This window comes from Chelmon rostratus, chromosome 17, assembly GCF_017976325.1.
Source record: "Chelmon rostratus isolate fCheRos1 chromosome 17, fCheRos1.pri, whole genome shotgun sequence".
NCBI classification, from domain to species: Eukaryota; Metazoa; Chordata; class Actinopteri; order Chaetodontiformes; family Chaetodontidae; genus Chelmon; species Chelmon rostratus.
Window position 1 is genome coordinate 11,859,045 of NC_055674.1, and position 19,513 is coordinate 11,878,557.

Below are 19,513 nucleotides of genomic sequence, written 5' to 3' on the forward strand. Positions count from 1 at the left end.
GATCTTGGCTGTTAAGTGATTAATTCAACTGTAATTCTGTAACATTCTTCCTACATCCCTTACCAAGGAGAACCAGACCTTTGCTACCTTTAGCAATCAAACGGTAGGCCAGTCACCAACCTGGGAACAGCAGAAACTCCTGCCTCCACCCACACACACATCCTTAAGTAATAAAGACGTTTCCACTGCAGTGGCACTATACTCCACTACTCACTGTTGTGTAGTGGAGGTGGGTGATCGCAGGGGAATAATGATTTAAAAAAAAAAAAAACCTTCTATCTGCTTTTTCAATGCACAGCAGGAAGCTCAAGAAGACAGTCCTTAATCTGCCCACGCCTAAGAAGCCGTAATCTGATAATTGCCACGCAGAGAAATGATATAGATGAAAGATCACAGGAGTCACAATTTATCACCTTTCTAATAACCCTACCTCACACATGAAACATTGCCACAACGACTTCTGGTGTCACAGAGGCTCAAGTATTTGACTTTACATTCCAGCCTCAGAGAAGCAGTTCTTAGAGGTTCGGTTCAAGAGCTTTATGCATGAATGACAAGCCCAGTTTGGATTCATAGAACGCAATGTATGCCTTGATTTAGAGTCTCCTCATAATAAATATTTGAGCCAGAATCTCTCTGTACTACCTTTCTTACAGTTACATGTAATGCAATCCAATATCCCATGGCTCCATAGTGTTATCAGCAGTTACAAAAGTCATTACGCAACCCTCCGTACACAAAGTCCCCACTGTATGGTTCTTTAAGAAAGCAATTTCTTATGCACGCTCTACAAGAAAAAGCACTGTCTTCATCCAAGAGCATGCATCTTTCAGCCCACTTCCATGATGCATTCATGGTCAAGCTCCACTGTGAATCAGTGCTACGGAGGGCCAGTGCCGCCCCTGCACACATGCGTATATATTTAATCTGAAAATGTGGAATTTGAGATTGACATTGTCATTTTAGAAAAGAGGGACATGAATTTTAATCTCTGCGCAATGTACTTACTTTTATACATATATGCACAACATAAGCACAAGCACAGCATATCCATTCATATTTCGATCTCCTATGACCTGAAAGAAGAACTGTGACCTGTTGACAATCCATATTGTGAGTTTATTATTGCAGTCGTGCAGCCAGCCCCAGGACTGATCAGACCATAAAATCTCTTTCCAGTCATTGGTAGTTCAGTGCAGATGTGTCTTGCCTCATTACAAACACCTTCACCTGTTTCATTCAGGTTTGAAAGTAATATGCTATACTTTTAGCCGATGTGTACAACTGTATTGTGACATGTTGTCACACTGCGGAGTGGCATTTACTTGTTATTGCCTGAGCCATCCAAAGCTACCCACACAAACACTTTGATGAGGTGTACTGTATTCTTCTTCCACTCGTTGCATAAGCTTGCTACCTTCTAAATGTGCCACAACTCTACAGTCTGAGCCCTCCTGACACTGCTGATTAAGCCTTTTTCTTTGTCTGGCAGATCACACTTTAAGCTCAACTGCACCAGTCTTGCACATATGCAAATGCAGGACAGGCACCACTTCAGAAGAAAGCATATCTCACTTTAATTAGGCAGTATACATTTTACATATCATTTCCATGAAGTTATTTTTCTATACCCAATATTTCCACATTTATTTTACTTTTTTTTTTTCATTCGTACCGTGCGTACTGGTGATCTAACCTTAATTTGACCTCATTAATCCCCATCATAACTCCTCCTACTGTTTTCATCTTTGACTCCCTAACCCGTCGCTCTTTCCTGTGCCCCTCTCCGCTTTAGCTGCCACAGTATCGGATGTCTAGACTCCAGAGAGAAATGTTACGCTGGCAAAAACGTTTGCAACAGGGTGTTGCTTTCAGGGCCCGCTTGTGGCAGCCTGACTCCATGTAGAAGCTTTTAAGTGAAAATCTACAATAGCCTCCTGACTGTTAAGATGTGCAATATGCAAAATGATCAAAGATATTGGTCAGTGTTCTTCAAAAAAACAAAATATTTTAGTATAAATACAAATTGAGCATGTTTACAAGGGTGACTTTCACACTGACACGATGGGCGGTGTTGTCCAGCTGCCACACCTGTGAACTGCTTGGCCTCTAATTGCTGTGAGCAGCTGTTGCTGATGGTGTTCGTTAAGACCTGCGGTGCTGATATAAAAGAGACACAAAGGGATACATGAGCCCAGAGGTTACACTCAAGTCCAGTGAGCAGCTTGTCTCTACCCATAGTGTCTGAGGAGTATAGGGTGCTGCTTCTCAGCTAACAGCTATGGCTCTTGGACTCCTTTTGCAGTAAGTTGTATTCATGCTACACTTGACTGTTCCAATTACCTTTTATCAGAGACTTTCATCAGATGCTTGTATTACTGGTGTCTTTTGCAGGGTTTCCTGGATTTGTTTTTTGCTATTTAGCGGCAGTGTTTGTTCACCAGCTATAAAAGGTAATGACTTTCCTCTTAATTACCACTATTAGGCCACAATTCTATTGCTTCATCTTAATTTTTAACTTTACAGGGTATGGATATCCATATTCACCTGACTCACATAACATAGGAGATGATGGAGAAGATGAAGTGTTGACCTCTCCAACCTTTGATCTGGATAACTGGCAGGCTTCAAGCAACCAACCAACTGGCCCTGTCCACACAACCTACAACAACCCTGTCGTTGCAGAACAGCCGGCTTGGGTCCCACCTCAAAACCTGCCCAACACACCTAGTGGTCCAGAGGTAGAGAGACTGATTAATGGTGCGTCAAGGAACTGGGGGCTGGAAAACCTTGATGAACCACTTGTATTTCCTTTGTGGAGTGAGCCAGCAATGTCTCAGCCAGGCCCTGTCCAACCTCAGTCAACACAACCTAATGTTGCCTCTCCAGATGGTATGTATGCCTTTCTTCATGCTGGTGGCTCCACTCATTCTGCTAGTGCAACTGCCTACCATGCCCCATCCGCCACCTCTCAGGCTGCAAATCCTCCCGTCTCTGCATATTGGCAACCTGAGCCAGTTAGCAGTGGTTATGGTGTGGCTGACTTTAACACTGGCTCCAGTGCAGCTGGCGGGAACATCCGCCACCTTGTCTATGAGGATGTTTTTCAGTATCTCCCTGGGAATGAGCCCTCTCAAAGTTATGGCTATGAAGAACCCTCATCCCACAGTTACCCAACAAATGTAGGAGCCCAGCCGATCCTTCCATCAGGGACTGGAAGCTTCCCTGGAAGAGTAAACCTTAACTTTAGGCAAACTGACTATCAGCCACACAGTGCGACTTCTTGGCATCCACAAAATCCAGTGAATCTCAACACCCAAAAAGTTGAGGTTTCCCAGAGAGTGAGTGAACCAGTCCTTCCTCTGCCTTCAAGCTATATTGTCCAGTCCAGAAACAGCTACCAGCGAGACAGGTATAGCTCCACCCACTTAAAGTACTCGCCAGAAGCTCAACCGCCGATGCCTATAAGCTCAAAAGGTGTCAAGGGTCCTGCACCTAGTCAACCAGCTGCCTCTAAAGGCGCAAAGAACCCCCAGTGGTATGTCTACTATAAACCTCAGTCTCTGAATGCTTAATTGAACAAAATGTCCTTCACAGAAATAATGCCTAATCACTGTCTTCCAGAGCCAAGTGGTAGGACATGGATCTTGATGTATCCAAGCTGCAGGTAAACGCTTCAATGAATCTTAAATTTACAAGGACTGGTCCCATATACAGTAGTAACCTCTGCTTTCTTGTGTGCAGAATGTGTCCTCCTGAAGAAAATAAAACTTCTAAAAATCTGAATTTGTGGGTTTTTAATATAACATTAGCTCTGCATCCTCATACATATTTGCTTATCGAACCACTTGAACCTACTCGCGAATGCATAAATTAAGTTTAATCAGTGTGAAGAACTGGATGCACAGAGGACAAGCTGTGCTTTCAGTGCAAAGCATGGTGTGTGAAGACACTAGTCTGACTTCTCAAATACACCAATACACAACCATGCAAGTGGTTTACCTTGGCATTGAAATCCTTGTTTCCCAAATCCCCTGCAATTTAAAAAGAACAAGTGTTAGAAAAATAGGGCTACTTTTCTGTCAAAGTTGCAAAGTCTATTCAAAATTGGTAAACGGGTTAGTGTCGCTAATTTGTCTTGAAGCATCATCTGTCTCAAATTAATGCGCTTGAAGTCTGAGTGCAGCAAGACATGCGCTTGAGCTGTGGGAATGGCAAACGATGCACTTGAGACACAAAGTACTTGGAAGCTCGATCATATCTAGGTTATTAACATTAAACTTGCTGAACTGCAAAAGCATTGTGAAAAGCTGCTGTTGAACATGTCAATGACAACATCCTGAAGTCAAAACGGCTTTGAAAGTGGGTGACAGGTGCTGTTCAAACAGGCGAGTGAGAGAGGCTTACCATATGAAGTCTGTACAATGGCTGCAGAACGTCGGCTGCTTGAAAAACCTCGCAATAAACTTATGGTTTTTCACTTCGTGCACATTTTTCTGCCGCAAAGCACCTTTGCGTGCGAATCGGTTCCCAACCGAAGCTGAGTCATTATAATGTAAAAGATGGTCAGCCATAATGGCGAAAACAAAATAAAACAAAAAAACCCAACACAGCCACAACTTCGTGTTGTCCCGACAGATCCCTGTGAGGTCCTGGTGTCTTCACAGCTCTTGGTAAGTGGTGCTCTATGTGCTGGGGCGCTGCTGACGGACCGCACGCCTCCTCTCTGCTGGACTACAGCTGAGCGCTTCTTTTTCATTCAAGGTGACGTCGCTGAAGTCTGCCTTCACGTGCTGTGGGAATATTTCACTTCAGTTTCTGCGAACAATTAGAGCTCATCAGAAGCGGTTTTATGGTACATGAACATGACAGACATGTCCAATAATGTTCTCTGTACTGACTCAGGCCAAGTTAAGTATTATATGCATAAAATGTTTTGGAACATTCTCAGTTTTAATACCAAGGCGAAATGTCCTTCAGTAGTTGCGGGCCACCCCACAAATAGAAGGTATTGTGCGCTATCTTGTGGACATGAACTACATTACAGGATTTGACTGAGCTGAGGATAATGCCAAACCGGCTGTAATAGAGACTGGTGTTATACCGAAGTCTGCTCTCGCGGTTGTGGTTGTTATAGTTGGGTGTAGCAGAGATTACTGATAGCTATAGTTATAGTTAATGGTGTGGTTAGGGTCAGATTCAACATTTGGTATTAGGATTAAGTTTAGGTTCAGTTTTAGGTACTACCAACAGGTGTCCGGTCGAAATGCAGCAAAATAAAGTTTTTTTTTTAATTTGCCGATTCAAATTCCTGACTCACATTTGCGATAGTGGCAGCTCCAATACGTGAGTGATGTAAACACAGTGCTGTAAAAGCACAAATAAAAACAATATTGTGTACAGTGTGCACGCTAATTATACACATTTCCTTAAAAATTGTAAACAAAATAGCCCCATTATCTATACACCGCTGAATCCTTTGCAGGGTTAGCCCCATTATGTGATGCAGTATATGATGGAAATAAGGGGGGGCAGTTTCTATGGCAACAGGAAGACGCTGCGTCTCCACGGAAAACGGATGTGGCGTAGAGTCAGGACGCCAAAGTTTTGAACCTATTTGGGCGGCGGAGTCAGTGCTCAATGCAAGTCGTGTTTTAGTCTCATTTTGCGTGTTCATACAATATGCTGTTTTTCAACGTGTCGTTGTTCTGTTTCCGGAAGTCTTTCAGAAAGACCCCGCGGGGGTTTTACCGGTCTGCTTTAGCTCACTTGCTAATGCCTTAATTGCGCTACAGTCTCAGCTCGTGAAGCGTCTGTGTTAGCTAGTTTGTGAACGCTGCTCGTTATAGTTATGCGGCAGTTAGCAGTCATGTTATGCTAACATTGCGTGACACGGTGTTAACTTGTCTGTTTCGTATAACTAGGATCTTCACTCTGTTTAAACTGAGTCAACAGGTCAGCTAACGTTACAAGCACTCATTTAGCTGGCTAACAGAGACAACGCTAGCCAACTGAGTAACTTCTAAACAGCCGTTATAACAAACATTAGCTGACCGTTCAATTATCTCTTCGGGTCACCATGAGCAAACACGAGGACTCATGGGATAGACTGGACACCGAGTTTGACCATTTTCTACTGGACATGAAGCCATATGTCCTAAAACTCCCCAATAAGACAGGTGAGATGTCAGTTCATCCATATTCACCTCACTTAATGAAGTTTAAATATCACAGATGTAACATACAGGCTTGTTATTGTAGTCTCTGTTTTGTGCTCTTGTTATACCATGCTAAGCAAATTATTGTGATCAGACAACTCTCAGAAATTAACTGACAAGACAATACATTACTGCTATTAGCCGTATCATCATTTCCCCTGTCCCTCTCTCTTTTCCATTGACCTCAGAGCGCCAGCGATGTGCCATGTGGATAAAAAAGCTGTGTGACCCGGCCGCATGTGGTTCAGGTCTGATAGGTCGTGAGAACCGCAACATGTATGCCCGTTTGCTCCTTCACATGCTCAAAAGAGGGATCCTGAAGTTGCCTTTCATCAGCAAACCAGAGCCTGGCAGTCTCAAAACACTCCCTGCCTACATGGTAAGAATGACTGCACTGAATTAGAAATATTGCTGTGTTGTCACTTAGTAGTGACACAACTAATTGCATTTAAACTGCGTTTGCACCTTCATTTGTAGTACAGTAAAATTTGAAATGCTGTCATAGTCAGGTTTAAATGAAGAGCCATTTTTTGTAGAGGCAACATGCCCAAAGTGAGTTACAAAATAAAGATTTTAACCCTAAATCTAATGCATTGGATGCAATGGATTGCATATACTGATAGATGATTTAACCCAATCCTCATCACCTGTCTTTGAAATTGCATTTGTAGTCCATCTACTTCGATGAGCCTCTGACTGGTCGGTATGTGGAGCACAGCAGTGCGGGTCTGCCTGACTGGGTGACAGGAGAGCTGGGCTACACTGATGACAGTTTGGTTGTTGGTCTGCTTAAGGACCCAACCAGTTCCACACCTATTACAGCACATCACAGGTACTGTTCCACTGTACATTACCTCAGGGACATATATACTGTCATTGAAAAATTGCGTGAATAAAATATGGCAATGGCAATTAATCTGCCTTTTTTCCTCATACCTATACATAGATATGGTAGCATGGTCAGGATCTCAGCTTTATAGGTTTTAGTATCTAGAGATAGATTAGTTATAGCATTTTTCCACTCCTAAGCTTTGCTTGTTGTAGGCCTAATGTAGCTTAATTTTCCTCTTCTTGGCCTCAGTCCATTGGCTTTAGTACTCAGCGGGGTGTTCAGGTCAGTTTAGCTTTATTTATATAGTGCCTAATCACAACAGAACTTGTCCCCAAACACTTTCCATATAGACCAGGTCAGGATGTAGCCAACAGTTCCCTCGTGAACAAGCACTTGGCGATGTGTGGTGTTGCGAGGTATGTGGGATGCAGACTTTTTGTCTCACATCAGTGACGCCTTTTATTCTAATTGTCACACCATGTTCGGTGTCACTTATACCCCATTCAGACCAACACAGTGACATGGGTCTCACCTGAGTTGGGCTAGAGTAAGGACCGATCTGATCCAGAATCAGTTTGGTGAACCACTATTTCACGACTAAAAATCAATGAAACTTTTATCGAGTGGTTATTTAATGTAACTACACTGACTGGAACTGCACCGAAGACTGGAATCCCTTTGAAAATTGAGAAACGGGATGACAGATGTCTGATATGAACGGGTCAAACTCGGGTCGAACATGTCTTTAGTAGATCCCTGTTATACACGTGTCTGTTGTTTGTTGTTTGAAGGGGTTATTATTTTATCATTCATCACATATTTATCTTAACTATCCAGTCCAGTTCGTATATTTTTTTTGTTAGGGGTTTTTTTTGGGAGCAGAAAGGGTTTGTCTGGTCAGTCAGTTCTTCCATATCTGTCTGATAGTGTGTTCGGTGCTTTACACAACTGTTTGCGTCAAACTGTCTCCTGTGTAGATAAATGAGGTCATCTAAATTTGTGAGAAACTTGGTTCAACCATGAAAATGAAGAAGTGAAACTGATGTCCATGTACAGTACATTGCCACTGTAACTTTCCCATGCTCTCATTTATCCCTTGAAGAGCTCTCAGTAGCTTATCACAATGCCAGTGAAAGGTTCTGGCACTTCCCTCTTTTGAAATGCTTCACATGTTAGAGTCAGAAGTCAAATATAAGCATTCTAAGATGGTATTATGTTCCTCCATGCACAGTTTATTGAAAACAGAGTGCTCCCCTTGTTCCAGCTGGTGACTTAACCTCTCTAATAACTGACGAAAAAACCTTTTGGTCAGTTGTGCAAGATGCTACACATAGTAGCACATAAGATATTTATCCAAGCATTCTGTGTTGATATTCTTTTATCAGACTGAAAACACTGAACTTGGCTGTGAAGCTGGATATACATGGCTTTCGTGACTGATAGCCCATCGTATTTGCTCAGCAGCACCATCTGAAAAGCCAAAGACATTGCCAAGTTGTTGCATCAGTCTGTATGAGCTGTCCATTCTGACTTTTCAAAGAGATGCACTTCAAAACAGCATGAGAGGATGTGGAACCTCTCGCTTTCTCTATCCATCTTTCTGTTATTCTCCTCTTTACACTTTCCCAGTTGTTGAACCGGAGGTATAACCCCAGAGGAACTAGAAGCAGAGAATAAGGCTTGGCAGCTCATTCACTTTTTCTCAGCTAAATGCCTAAAACATAAATATATGTATTTTGGATTTAGGAATGTGCTGCTTAATTAAAACAGCTTGTTTTAAAGCTCATGCTTCTCGTGCATAATCATACGGGTATATCTGCACGTGTGTTAAAACTTTTCACATGCCTCACTAAATCATCAGTCATCCTAGTTTGCTCAGGGATATTTCCTCTGACTCCAGGCAGTTCGGGGCTTGACAAAGTGATGTTAGTAATGGCTCAGACAGAGTTTTTCATTCTAATTAACAAGGAAAGGCAAATCAGAGCCCAGTGGCTTGATATGCTCATTAGCATAATAAAAAGAGAGCACTGTAAGCGTAGTAAAGAGAGCTTAATATCCACCAGGGCACTGTGTAAGAAGGAGTCCAGCCCTCTGCTGTCATATGTAATTCAAATTGTACGGTCAGGGGGTTGTAAAATTTTTGATTCTTTGAAAATGACCATTAGGACTTGTCTTTAAAATACTTGTCACACTTTAAGTTGGATTGACTGTATCCCACTAGCAGAATGTATATAATGTATATTTCTGTGTTTTGAGTTTGTACATTGATGTTGTACAAACATTTAAGATGCGTTTAAAATGCCGGCATTCTATAATCACTTGCTCCTTGGGTGTGGAGTTAATGGACATGATTATATTACTGCTGTTTATGAATGTTTTTTTTTAGTTTATTGATGATGTCTATTTTCAGACACATGTTTCAATTATGTTATTAAATTCGACACAGGCTGTTGTTGCCCGATAGACTTTACTTTCCATGTTCTGTGTCTAACAGTGAGGTGTTTTTATATCATTGCTAACCTGTTTGTAAGGCTGTGTCCATTTTCATAATAGATGCTATAGCTTACATTCCGAATGGTTTGAAACAGTGTGGCTACAGTCAGTAAGGCACTGCCCTTCCTCTCCTCTGCCATAGGGGGTGTGGATAGAGAGGTTTTGTGGGGAGCAGAGTGCTGAGTACCATAGTGTCTGATTGGGATAAGACCATGAAAGACACTCAGATCACAGGCTAACATCCTGATGGAGAAAATTAGCCTGGCCAAGATTCCTTTTATGTGTCTCTCTCATTTAGATAAGATTAAATGGAAGAAACTCGTCTGACTCCCTCCCTATGATGTGGCAACGTTTGATCTCTGTCTCACTCGCCATTAGTCAGGTGATGGGCAGGGCTTCTCTTAGCTTGTGAAACTGTTGGGTCCAATTCAAGTTTCAAGATCTAAAGGCAAAGTTGGGATGATTTTCTGATATTTTGAGGTATTACTTCTCTTTCACACAGAAGTGTGTGTGTGTGTGTCTGTGTGTCTCTGTGCGTGTCTGTGTGATGTTGTGATGAACAGATATATCATCTAACCTCATTAGCCCAAAATGCCCTGAGCAAATTCCACCATGCGTTCCACTATTGCTGTGCTATTCCTAAATTAGCCACAAGATGGAGCCACTGCTTTGTCTATAGCACTAATTCAAGCAGAGAAATGCTGTGGGAAAGCAAGTGCAGTCAGCAAGGGTCAAGAGATCATACAGAACAGCTTTGGTGATTAGCCTTCATGTCCACTCCACCTTGTGTTCAAAGGAGACAGATAACGATAAAGACACAGACGAGGGAAAATGGTGGGAGTGGGTTGTTTTGACATGTTAACTTGGTAATCAGCACAGCTGGTGTGACTCTACTCTACATTTTTGGCTGCCTCTCTTTTAGGCTTTGTTATTGTCTCTTCCCCTGATGTCTGTCCTCCACCAGTGGTCTTTTCATCCACATATGAAAACTTTGAACCCCCCCTTTCTCCTCTCGGCCCTCTATTTTTTTGGGCGGGGGGGGGGGTAAGTGCGACAATAACATTGTCCCTGTAGTTGCCGTGGTTAGCCATTGATGCTGATGTAAAGGCCTCACATCTCTGACACAGAGGCCAGAGTGTTTCCACTGATCTTGCCTCCAGGTGGTGTTGGGTTATGGTGGAGGGTGTGCAGGGGCAGAAGGATGTTTGTGTCCCAAGGTCAGACTGCTTTCCTGAGGGTGCCTGAGGCTGAGACCTGGGCCCAATGGCTCTGCACCTGGAGGTCAGACTAGGGTATGGATGTCAGACTGCTTTAATCAGCCAAGCTGCAGCTTCTGAGGCTCTGCATGGTGTTCTCATTTTCGTGTGTGTGTGTGTGTGTGTGTGTGTGTGTGTGTGTGTGTGTGTGTGTGTGTGTGTGTGTAGAGCTCTGGCCTGACTTGCCACTGCTTTGATCTCTGGGCCTCAGACTCCAGACACATCTGATTCAATTATCCTCATCCACCTGTTGACTTAGAGGCCCAAGATTGCAAAGCTTGGCCCCCTTATCCAAGTTTCATAGCTGCATGTGTTTGTGCATGTGCATGCAGGTGTGTTTGTGTGCGTGTGTGTGTCTGTGTGTGCATGCACAGACAAACCAGTATGTGAGAGAGAGAGGAAGTGAGCAAGTACATGAAAGCTGAAGTCTGGAGGGTTTTATTTGAAATGTTTGATCATAGTTCATTATGAATTAGTGAATTAATAATAAGTCAATTTTTATTGCAACTTTATTTATATAAGGACAGATGTGCTGTATATATGCCTCAGTTGTTGCAAGATTTTGCTACCTTCCCATAGTGACTGGTGTGACAAGGTAACCTGCACTCTGATGGTGACATCAACCATGCTTGATCCGTTACATCAACCGTACACGTACAGCAGCACAATGTAATTTGTACATATTAGTATACATGGTTCCAGAACTCTGTGCAGCTTTAAGAGTGGATACCGTAATTTTCTAGACCACTGCACACTCTTAAATGAATTAGCTTACACACCTGTCTCAGTAAGAAGCTGGCTCTCACTGAAGACTTCCCTGTGAGCACCTAAAACTTTGGTGCTTTTTAAGAGATAGTAGGATCTGAGCTGTGCTGTCATGTTTTAGGTCCAGTCTCATCACACACACACACACAAAGTAATTAAACATCAGAAATATTATTAATAATGTCAAGTAAAGGTAAAATGACACTGTAGTCCATTAATAGTCCTTTATCAAAATATTATACCAAGCAAAATATTAACGTCATTGTCCATACAGTTAAATATAACAGTCTTTAAGCAGTAAATATAGTCGTTGCAGCCAAAAATAGATTACAATTCTGTAAAGAAGCAGACATTTCAGGAACATAGTAAGAATTGAGTGAGCCTTCTATTCTTTAGTTAGTACTGTGAAATTACCTAGAATGTGTATATATTTACTCAGTCAACAGGCAGCGTTGCCTGTTCAAGGATTTGACGTGAAAGATACAAATTGCAAAGGTGACTCTACTTGCACTGATATCCTTCCTGTTCTATATTCAGAGGTCTTTCCAGAAACCTCACAGCGATAGTGCTTCCTTCATGAGATAACACTGCCTGTGACAAATGAGGTTCAAATTTCTCAATACCAGAAGTGCTTAAAAAATTACACGGGAGGAAAAGAACGCCCATAGGCTCCAAGTTTGAGTGTGTGAAACAGTGCCCTCTAGAATGCAATTTGATGTCTCTATTAGATGACAGCAATTTTTTTTCTCCTCTAACATCTTCATTCAATTAGCATTAGTGGGCCATTAGTGGCTCATGTGCCTGTGTTTAATGAGATAGTGACATACTGTGTGTGTGTGTGTGTGAGAGAGAGAGAGGGAGCACAGTGAGAATGAAAAGTGTTTGTGTGCAAGTGTGCCAGTGAATATAAGCAGTTTCCCTGTTAAGCTGCTTGTTTAAACCATGATGGACATGATGGGAGACAATGATTGAGGTGTATGATTATAAAAGGATTGTACAAGCCGTACACTGGTGCCCTGTGGGCTGTCCATGGAAACAAACTGATGTATAGCAGAGCCGTTTATTGTTCAGATGGGATGAAATGCAGACCGCAAACCATGCAACCAATGCCAGATGTTGATCTGTGTAAATAGCGAGGCAGGCTGCCTACGCAAGCACATTCGTATGCAAGCAGAGGGACAAGAACAGACTCCAGAGACATGCATACTTTACATTAACTTCACACACTTTTCTTTCTGCTTTTCACTCTCTTCCAGGAGAAGGCTGTATGAGGAAAAGACCGCATCACGACCCATGTCCTCCAGTCCACTCAATCAGTCACCCAGACATGATGCCAGAATGGTTAGTTCATTACCTCATTTCAGACTGTCAGCCACACCACTGGACTGCCTTTGCATACTTGCCTTAAGATTCGACAAGTCGGGTTTTTCAGATTTATAGATCGCTGCGTGGTAGCTGTGATGACACATTGCAATATTAACAGCAACCCTGCTGGTGCCAGCACAAATAGTAGCCGCAGTGTTTTGCTTTCGTCTTTAATGTGGACCAATTTGGAAATTCCTGAACTCATTTCCCCATGAAGTCGGAGGAAATTCCCTGAACTGCTGGTTCAAGCAACAAATGTGGGGCTAATGGTTGGGTTCGCAAGACATTTGACAGTAACATACATTCAGCTGCCAATATGTTAGGTGTGCAGAGATCAATTATATTGTGCAGTTTTTGTTGAAACTGCTGTAGTTTGTAGTGCGGGTGCATTGAATTGCATTATATTGAGAGGTGTTTCTGTTATTTTCTCTACCTTAAGTGAGGTGGACAAAATATTGAAGACACTTCCCAGTACAACAAAACACAGTGCAACAGCACCAGAAACGGCAGCCTTCAGAATGATCATTAAGTTGAATCAACAGCTCTTTTTTAATTAAAACTGAACATTCTAACCTTCATGATGGTAGAATTTATCTCTAAATGATCTATTTCTATATTAGATTGCATTAGCTTTGGTTAGGTGTACTTAATATAATATATTAATACAACTCAACTAATGTTAAATGTTAAATATTAATGACAAAAATCAGTTTCAAGTTTCTGCTGTGAAAAATTCTATTATGTAAAATAATCAAAACTGTTCTAACTTTGGCAAACAATTGTGAATTGTGCGTTCACGTAGTGTAGGAGCACGTTGCTCATAGTGAGAAGCAGACCGAGATACATGCTTGATTTATATGAGTTTTCTGTACTGTTAATGTGCTGTTGTCATCAAACCATCATGGACTTACCCAGTGTGTTCATGGTGCAATGTACAATTCATTGGCACAACTGCTTGTACATCTGTGGCCAAAACCATTTGAGGCCATTCATACTTATCTGTGTTTAACACAATGCATTGAATTCCTGGTGCGATACAGAGTCTGTGACACGCTGCTTTGAACAGCCAGTGACCCGCATACTCAGCATTCCTAGATATTGAAATGAAACGTTTACTCTGTTTGTTCGAGGGCGAGGCTGTGGGACCTTAATGCCTTTTTAATCAGAAGGGGCATTTAATCCTGAGCTATTCCATTCAGTGATTTCTCTGTGTCAGTGCAGTTCCGCTGAGGTACACCCAAGGTCCACACTCCACCAGATCCTAATCAAATTCAACAACAGCTCTCCTTTCCCTATCGCTCTCTCAACTTTATTGGATATTTCCCTCTATATCAACCTTGCTGCCCAACCTCGACTTGAGTAAACCGATCTTGTATCAACAGAACCCCTGGAAGCATTTGAATTATACTGTATAAAACAAATCCGGAGGCCTAACAAAAGGCTGGGGAAAACAAGAATGACAGGCACTGTAGCTGCATATGCCCCTCTTGTGGAATTTACTGCGTGACGGAAATGATGTGGAACTGCCAAACATCTGGAGTGCTGTATGTGAGAGGGAGGAGAGTGAGGGAGCAAAGGGTGGAGAGATGGAGATAACGAGGGAGTAGAGTGCCGTTAGTAGGGGCGGAGAACACATGTGGGTGTACTGTATGTCTGTAAGCTTTTAAAGAACCCTTTTGTTGTTGCCAAGGGAGGAATTATATTGTGTCAAAATGAAAACCTCCATCACTGTCTGCTGTTTGCATCCTCAGGCCAAACTGCCAATCAGAGAAATCATTTAAATTCCCTCCTCTAATTTATAACACAAGTCCTCCTTTATTTCCATTTTCTTTCTGCTGTTTACACACTCTTTCACTTCCCTTTTTGCTCCTCAGGTGGATGGGGGGCTGAAGGCAGATATGTCTCCCGATGACAGTGACCTGGAGGCTCGTCTCAACAGCTGGAACCTGGGGGTGAGTCCAGGGGCATGCCTTGAGCTTCTTGGTTACATGTGGCTGTCAAAATTCTGCAGCTCATCCACGGTGACAGTAAATCTGAATGCCTGAGCTCACGAGTGGATCAAAATCAATAGTGCAATGATGCTGGTTTAGCCATTCTGCTGAACAAAGGGTATAAAAACCCTTTCACCCATGTCCTCTTGAAACCACTTCCTTTCGGCAGCAACTGCTATTGTAGGTCATGAGGGTAGGATGAGGAGTTGGAGAAGGGTTGTGTAAACTGTGCATTTGAAGATGTGTGCACCTCTCTTATCTTCTCTGTCTGGAGTGCACCAGGCCAGGGTTTGATAAGCACTCTGCCCTCATGTCTTTTATTCCCTTATTTATTCCCTATCTCCTCACCTGCATGACCCTGAAACTCTTTTTTTTCGTTAGCCTGTCGCCTCTGTCCTTTCTCTCTCATTACGCACACAGTGATGTTTTCTACACAACAGCCCCTCTCATTCTGTTTTTTTTCTTCTTCCTCTGATTGTTTCTACCATCCTATCTTTTGCTCTCCGTCGCACTTTCTCCCTCTGTCTGTCCTCTGTCTTTCTCTGACTCTCTCCCTCTCTCGTTCAGTTTCAGGGTAATCTGAGGTATCTATCAGCAGACGTGAAGCCGTGCACTGCTCCGCTCTGCACTCCTCTGTGTTGAGACGCTGATAAGAGGCATTGCTTGGCAACGCTCCCCCAAGCCTGCATCTTTCAAATCAACAGATGTTGCTTCACACACAAGCACACACACAAACCCCCTTCAAGTTTACAGAAGTTTTATAGATGCACTGCTTCAAAGCGCCCGGCTCCTACGAAATTTCAGCACAGCCGAGTGCCGCTCTTATCTAGAACATCTTTTGCTATGCTTTAGATGTTCTAAAGCAGTCCATATCGGTTTGTTCATTTCACCTCTAATGTAATAAAGTCAGTGTAGTCAGCATGGTGGCCATACTGGACAGTAGACAGCAGATTGCTACAGACTCCGATAGGAGTTCCTTTAGAGACACATAACCTGAGTCAGCTGGACCACCATCGGTTTAATCTTTTGGTTAGGTTGTAGCCTGTGTGCTGGAGCAGCAGACTTTTATCTTAAATGGGAGTTGACAGTTACAGTAGAGTTGGGCGCAGCAGATATTGACCTGCCCATAAAGAAAACAAAAGCATGCAAACTAGAGAAAATTGCGTAAAATCTTGGCCTATTTTTTCATATAACACAGAATTTAATGGTAGTCCCTCCCACTTGGCCGCTCATTGTCTGTGGTTTGGTGGGTGTGCTGACGGCTTGCTCAACGCTAGTCCGAAACTAGGAAGCCATCAATCACTGTGTGTTTGTTTGGCTGGAGAGCCAGGCCTTGTGATGTGGAGTGTTGTTCCTCTTTTGCGTCCATCCATCCATCCACGTCAGGTTCCAATGACACAGGACGCCATGCCAGCTGTGAGGCTGGACAAACGTGTATACAGGAGCATGCTGTGTGGGCATGCTGAAAAAGAGTGTGCGCACAGGCATACGTGTGCACCAAATCCAAGTTTAGTATCGCGCTGTGCCAGCATTACACCACAGCATTTAGTCTACATGTCTTCCTTGCCCTGTGGGCCGTGCTCAATCAAATCTGATGACTGGCTGTCTGTGGGTATAAAAAGAAATCCCATTCTTGTTTTCAGCCCAGGCACTAGTTTAGAAGGATATTGATTGATTCATCACTCAGTAAACATGGATTTTTTTTCTTTTTAGGCAGTGCCAAATTTAAGTAGCAATTCATCACACATGGCATGCACCATTGATGCTGCTCTGCACTGACTAAACTGAGTGGTCTGTTTGTGTGCACGTGTCTTTCTGTGTGTGCATGTATTACAGTCTACAATAAACCTGATTGTGTTCAAGCCGGATGTCTCCTTTTGTTGAGGGCTTACAGTATGTCAGCTAACAAAACGTCTGACCTGTTTTTACCTGCATCGCGCACGCTTAGTCGGGAAGCAGAGCTACTTTCATCTGTTTCACCTGTCATTGGCTCGCCCTGAAGCAACAGATTGCTATTTTACCCTCGTACAGTAGCTGTAACTATTTCAGTCCCGAGCTCTGAGGTTTTTTCAGGTCCCGTTCTGTGATCTTCCATTCATTCTGGGTTAGCTTCATGTGCATTGTGTCACCTCGCAACATTAAATCCTTTCTTTTTTCTTTTTACCACTGAATGAGTCCCACACTACCCTCCTCCGACTATTCCTCCTTGTTCTCCTCCTTCATCCCCATGTTGAAGAGATTAGCTACAGAACTGTTTACTGGGCGTCATTGCTGTCATCTCCAAAGTCAGCTCTACTGCTTTGAACGGCCGTGATCTTGCCGCTAGTTGGCAGCCCCTACAGACAGCCTCAGTGCATGAGAGAGAAACACTGTATGATGGTGCGAGCTCACAAGAAAATAATGGGGTCATAAAGTAACGTCAAATAGCGGAAAGAAAATAGCAGGTTGTCAACAGTCTCTGTCACACTGGGCTGTATTGATGTAATGCTGCAGAGTCACTTGGACTGTGACCCTTTTACGTTCAGGTGGTTACGTTCAGGGTCTTTGTGTCTGTCTCTAGTGTTTCATAGTATAATCAAAGAACATGCTGTGTCAGTGTTTGGCAAGGACGTATACACATTTGTCTCCATCTGACTATAAACGGACCGGGGGATAGCTTACAGATTAGTGGTCCTGAGTGTTGACAAAAGGACTGTGTCGGGACAGCAGAGAGAGGGGCTGTGAGCGGAAACAGAACTGGCCACACACACAATGCCTTGAAGCAGCCCGACGCATTCTGTCTTTCTAAACAGAGAAGAGTTGACGGAAGAGACTCCAGCCATAGAACCAGGCTTTTGATGTGCTGCCCGCATTGTTTATGACAAATTGAGGGTGGAGGTTAGATTCTGGTAGTGGTAAGGCTTTGTTAGGCGAGGAAGAAGAGAAAGGGAGGTCTAAAGTTTTCCTATTTACTCTTTCAGATTGAGAACCCCAGGTATTTGCGAGAGAAGCCCATTCCCTTGTCTCCGGTAAGTTGTCAAGGGGTCCCCCTGTGGATTATTTATTATTACATAGACAGAACAGCTGTCTTTGGACTCCTGAGTGACCTTATCATCAAAACTCTCTCCTCTTTATGTCTGTAGAAGTTCCAGTCAAGCTTTGGGAGGAACAGCACCTTGGCCGATGATCAGGGCCCACAGCTTGTGCAAAGCAAGGAGGTATGCACCACAGTAAGCAAACCGCAGCGGTACCTTCTACGCGTGATAGATATCATAATTCTGATACCATTGCTTTGTATGGCATCAAAGGCAATACATGATATTTAAGAGACTTCCCTTTACAGTATATCCATTCCAGTAAGCCCACATCCTTGCTACTCACTATTCAGTACGACCAGCATTTGTATAGAAGCAAGTATTGAAAACATACAGGGGTTAAAGCTCCCTTGGCTGCTTTATGGCATTAGACGCCTCCACAGCCATGTACATACATCTTCGTGCATAGTTTGTATTGTTGAAATGGCCGAGGCGAGCGTTCCTCTTAGACAAAAATAATGCTGGCTCCCAGTGATGACAGTTTTTTCCTTATGTGGATTTAAGCTGAAAATCCCCATTCTGAAAGCATGCTTTGAAGTCCCATCTGCCCCTCCCCACCCCTCACTCCCCACCACTCAACCCCCCCACCATCCGCCTTTACCCGCACTGTTAAATATAAAACTGAGCATGACTTGGCTGTAATAGCCGTGGCTTTTCATGTCTGCTTGGGGGGAAAATGCTCCAGTCAGTTAGAACGGCTTCACCGGGAGAGGGCAGAGAATGGAAGGAGAAGGGGCAGAAAGAAAGGGGAGAATAAAAAAAAACACAGAGACATGATGGACAAGAATGGTCTGGCTTATTGACCTGTCACAACAAAGATCTGTTAATAACTGCTTAAAGAGGATTCACATGCGTGGACACACACACTCCCGCCATACACGTCCATGCAGTCAGTCGATCTACCTGTGGGCTGATATTGAATGTAGCAACACCAATACGAAAACATTAAAGCAACGTCCCATGCTGTTTGATCCTGCCTCAGACTAGCCGACTGGCTACATACAGCTGTGTGTGGTGGGAATATAAATTTATCACATCTCAGAAGACCATATTTAACCCCTGCAACAACTTTACTTTGATATACACAGAGTTACCAGTTGATTAGAAACAGCAGTACAGTCTACAGTAATGCAATTCAGTTTATTAGTCGTGCAATGAATCATATTGTGTGACGCTTATAATGATCATTTTTTGCTAACATTGAGTCAGAGGGTTGTTGATTTAACTCAAGTCTTTTGTGAGGATGTAGTTAATGTATGTGAGTAGAATGTATACCTCTCAGACTCAGATCCACTCTGTATGTAGGTGGCCTTGAATAGGAGCAGAAATGTTCAGGAGGGAAGCTGTAGGAAACTGAACTGGCCTGTCATTTCCACTGAGGCCAGAATGCGCTCAATATGGGAACCAGTTCAGGAAAGTCACAGGGAAACTCTGGGAGGGCAGATGAGAGGAAATGGTGCAGAACTGATTTTTTTTGTCCATTTCCATGCTGTTTGCCTACTGTAGCCAATCTATTGCA

The 19,513-nt window shown here is 43.1% G+C and overlaps 2 protein-coding genes across 4 annotated transcripts in view; one reads left to right on the forward strand and one right to left on the reverse strand.

Annotated features, from left to right (window-relative positions):
- Window positions 1–4,574, reverse strand: part of prkcab (protein kinase C, alpha, b) — a 104,693-nt gene extending 100,119 nt beyond the window's left edge. For both annotated transcript variants that reach the window (XM_041956186.1, XM_041956185.1), the window contains exons 1-2: window positions 4,408–4,574; window positions 4,003–4,034 (exon numbers count right to left, since the gene is read on the reverse strand). In XM_041956186.1, the coding sequence (XP_041812120.1) occupies window positions 4,003–4,034; window positions 4,408–4,574 (199 nt within the window). The remainder of the gene's footprint in view (window positions 1–4,002; window positions 4,035–4,407) is intronic.
- Window positions 4,575–5,598: 1,024 nt separating this feature from the next.
- The window catches only part of cep112 (centrosomal protein 112), a 96,939-nt gene continuing 83,024 nt past the window's right edge, over window positions 5,599–19,513 (forward strand). The window contains exons 1-7 of one of the 2 annotated variants that reach the window (XM_041956924.1): window positions 5,599–6,179; window positions 6,407–6,597; window positions 6,890–7,050; window positions 12,821–12,905; window positions 14,804–14,881; window positions 17,881–17,928; window positions 18,043–18,129. In XM_041956924.1, coding sequence (XP_041812858.1) covers window positions 6,080–6,179; window positions 6,407–6,597; window positions 6,890–7,050; window positions 12,821–12,905; window positions 14,804–14,881; window positions 17,881–17,928; window positions 18,043–18,129 — 750 coding nt within the window. In that variant the 5' untranslated portion in view covers window positions 5,599–6,079. The remainder of the gene's footprint in view (window positions 6,180–6,406; window positions 6,598–6,889; window positions 7,051–12,820; window positions 12,906–14,803; window positions 14,882–17,880; window positions 17,929–18,042; window positions 18,130–19,513) is intronic. The other variant, XM_041956925.1, reaches the window with a different exon arrangement.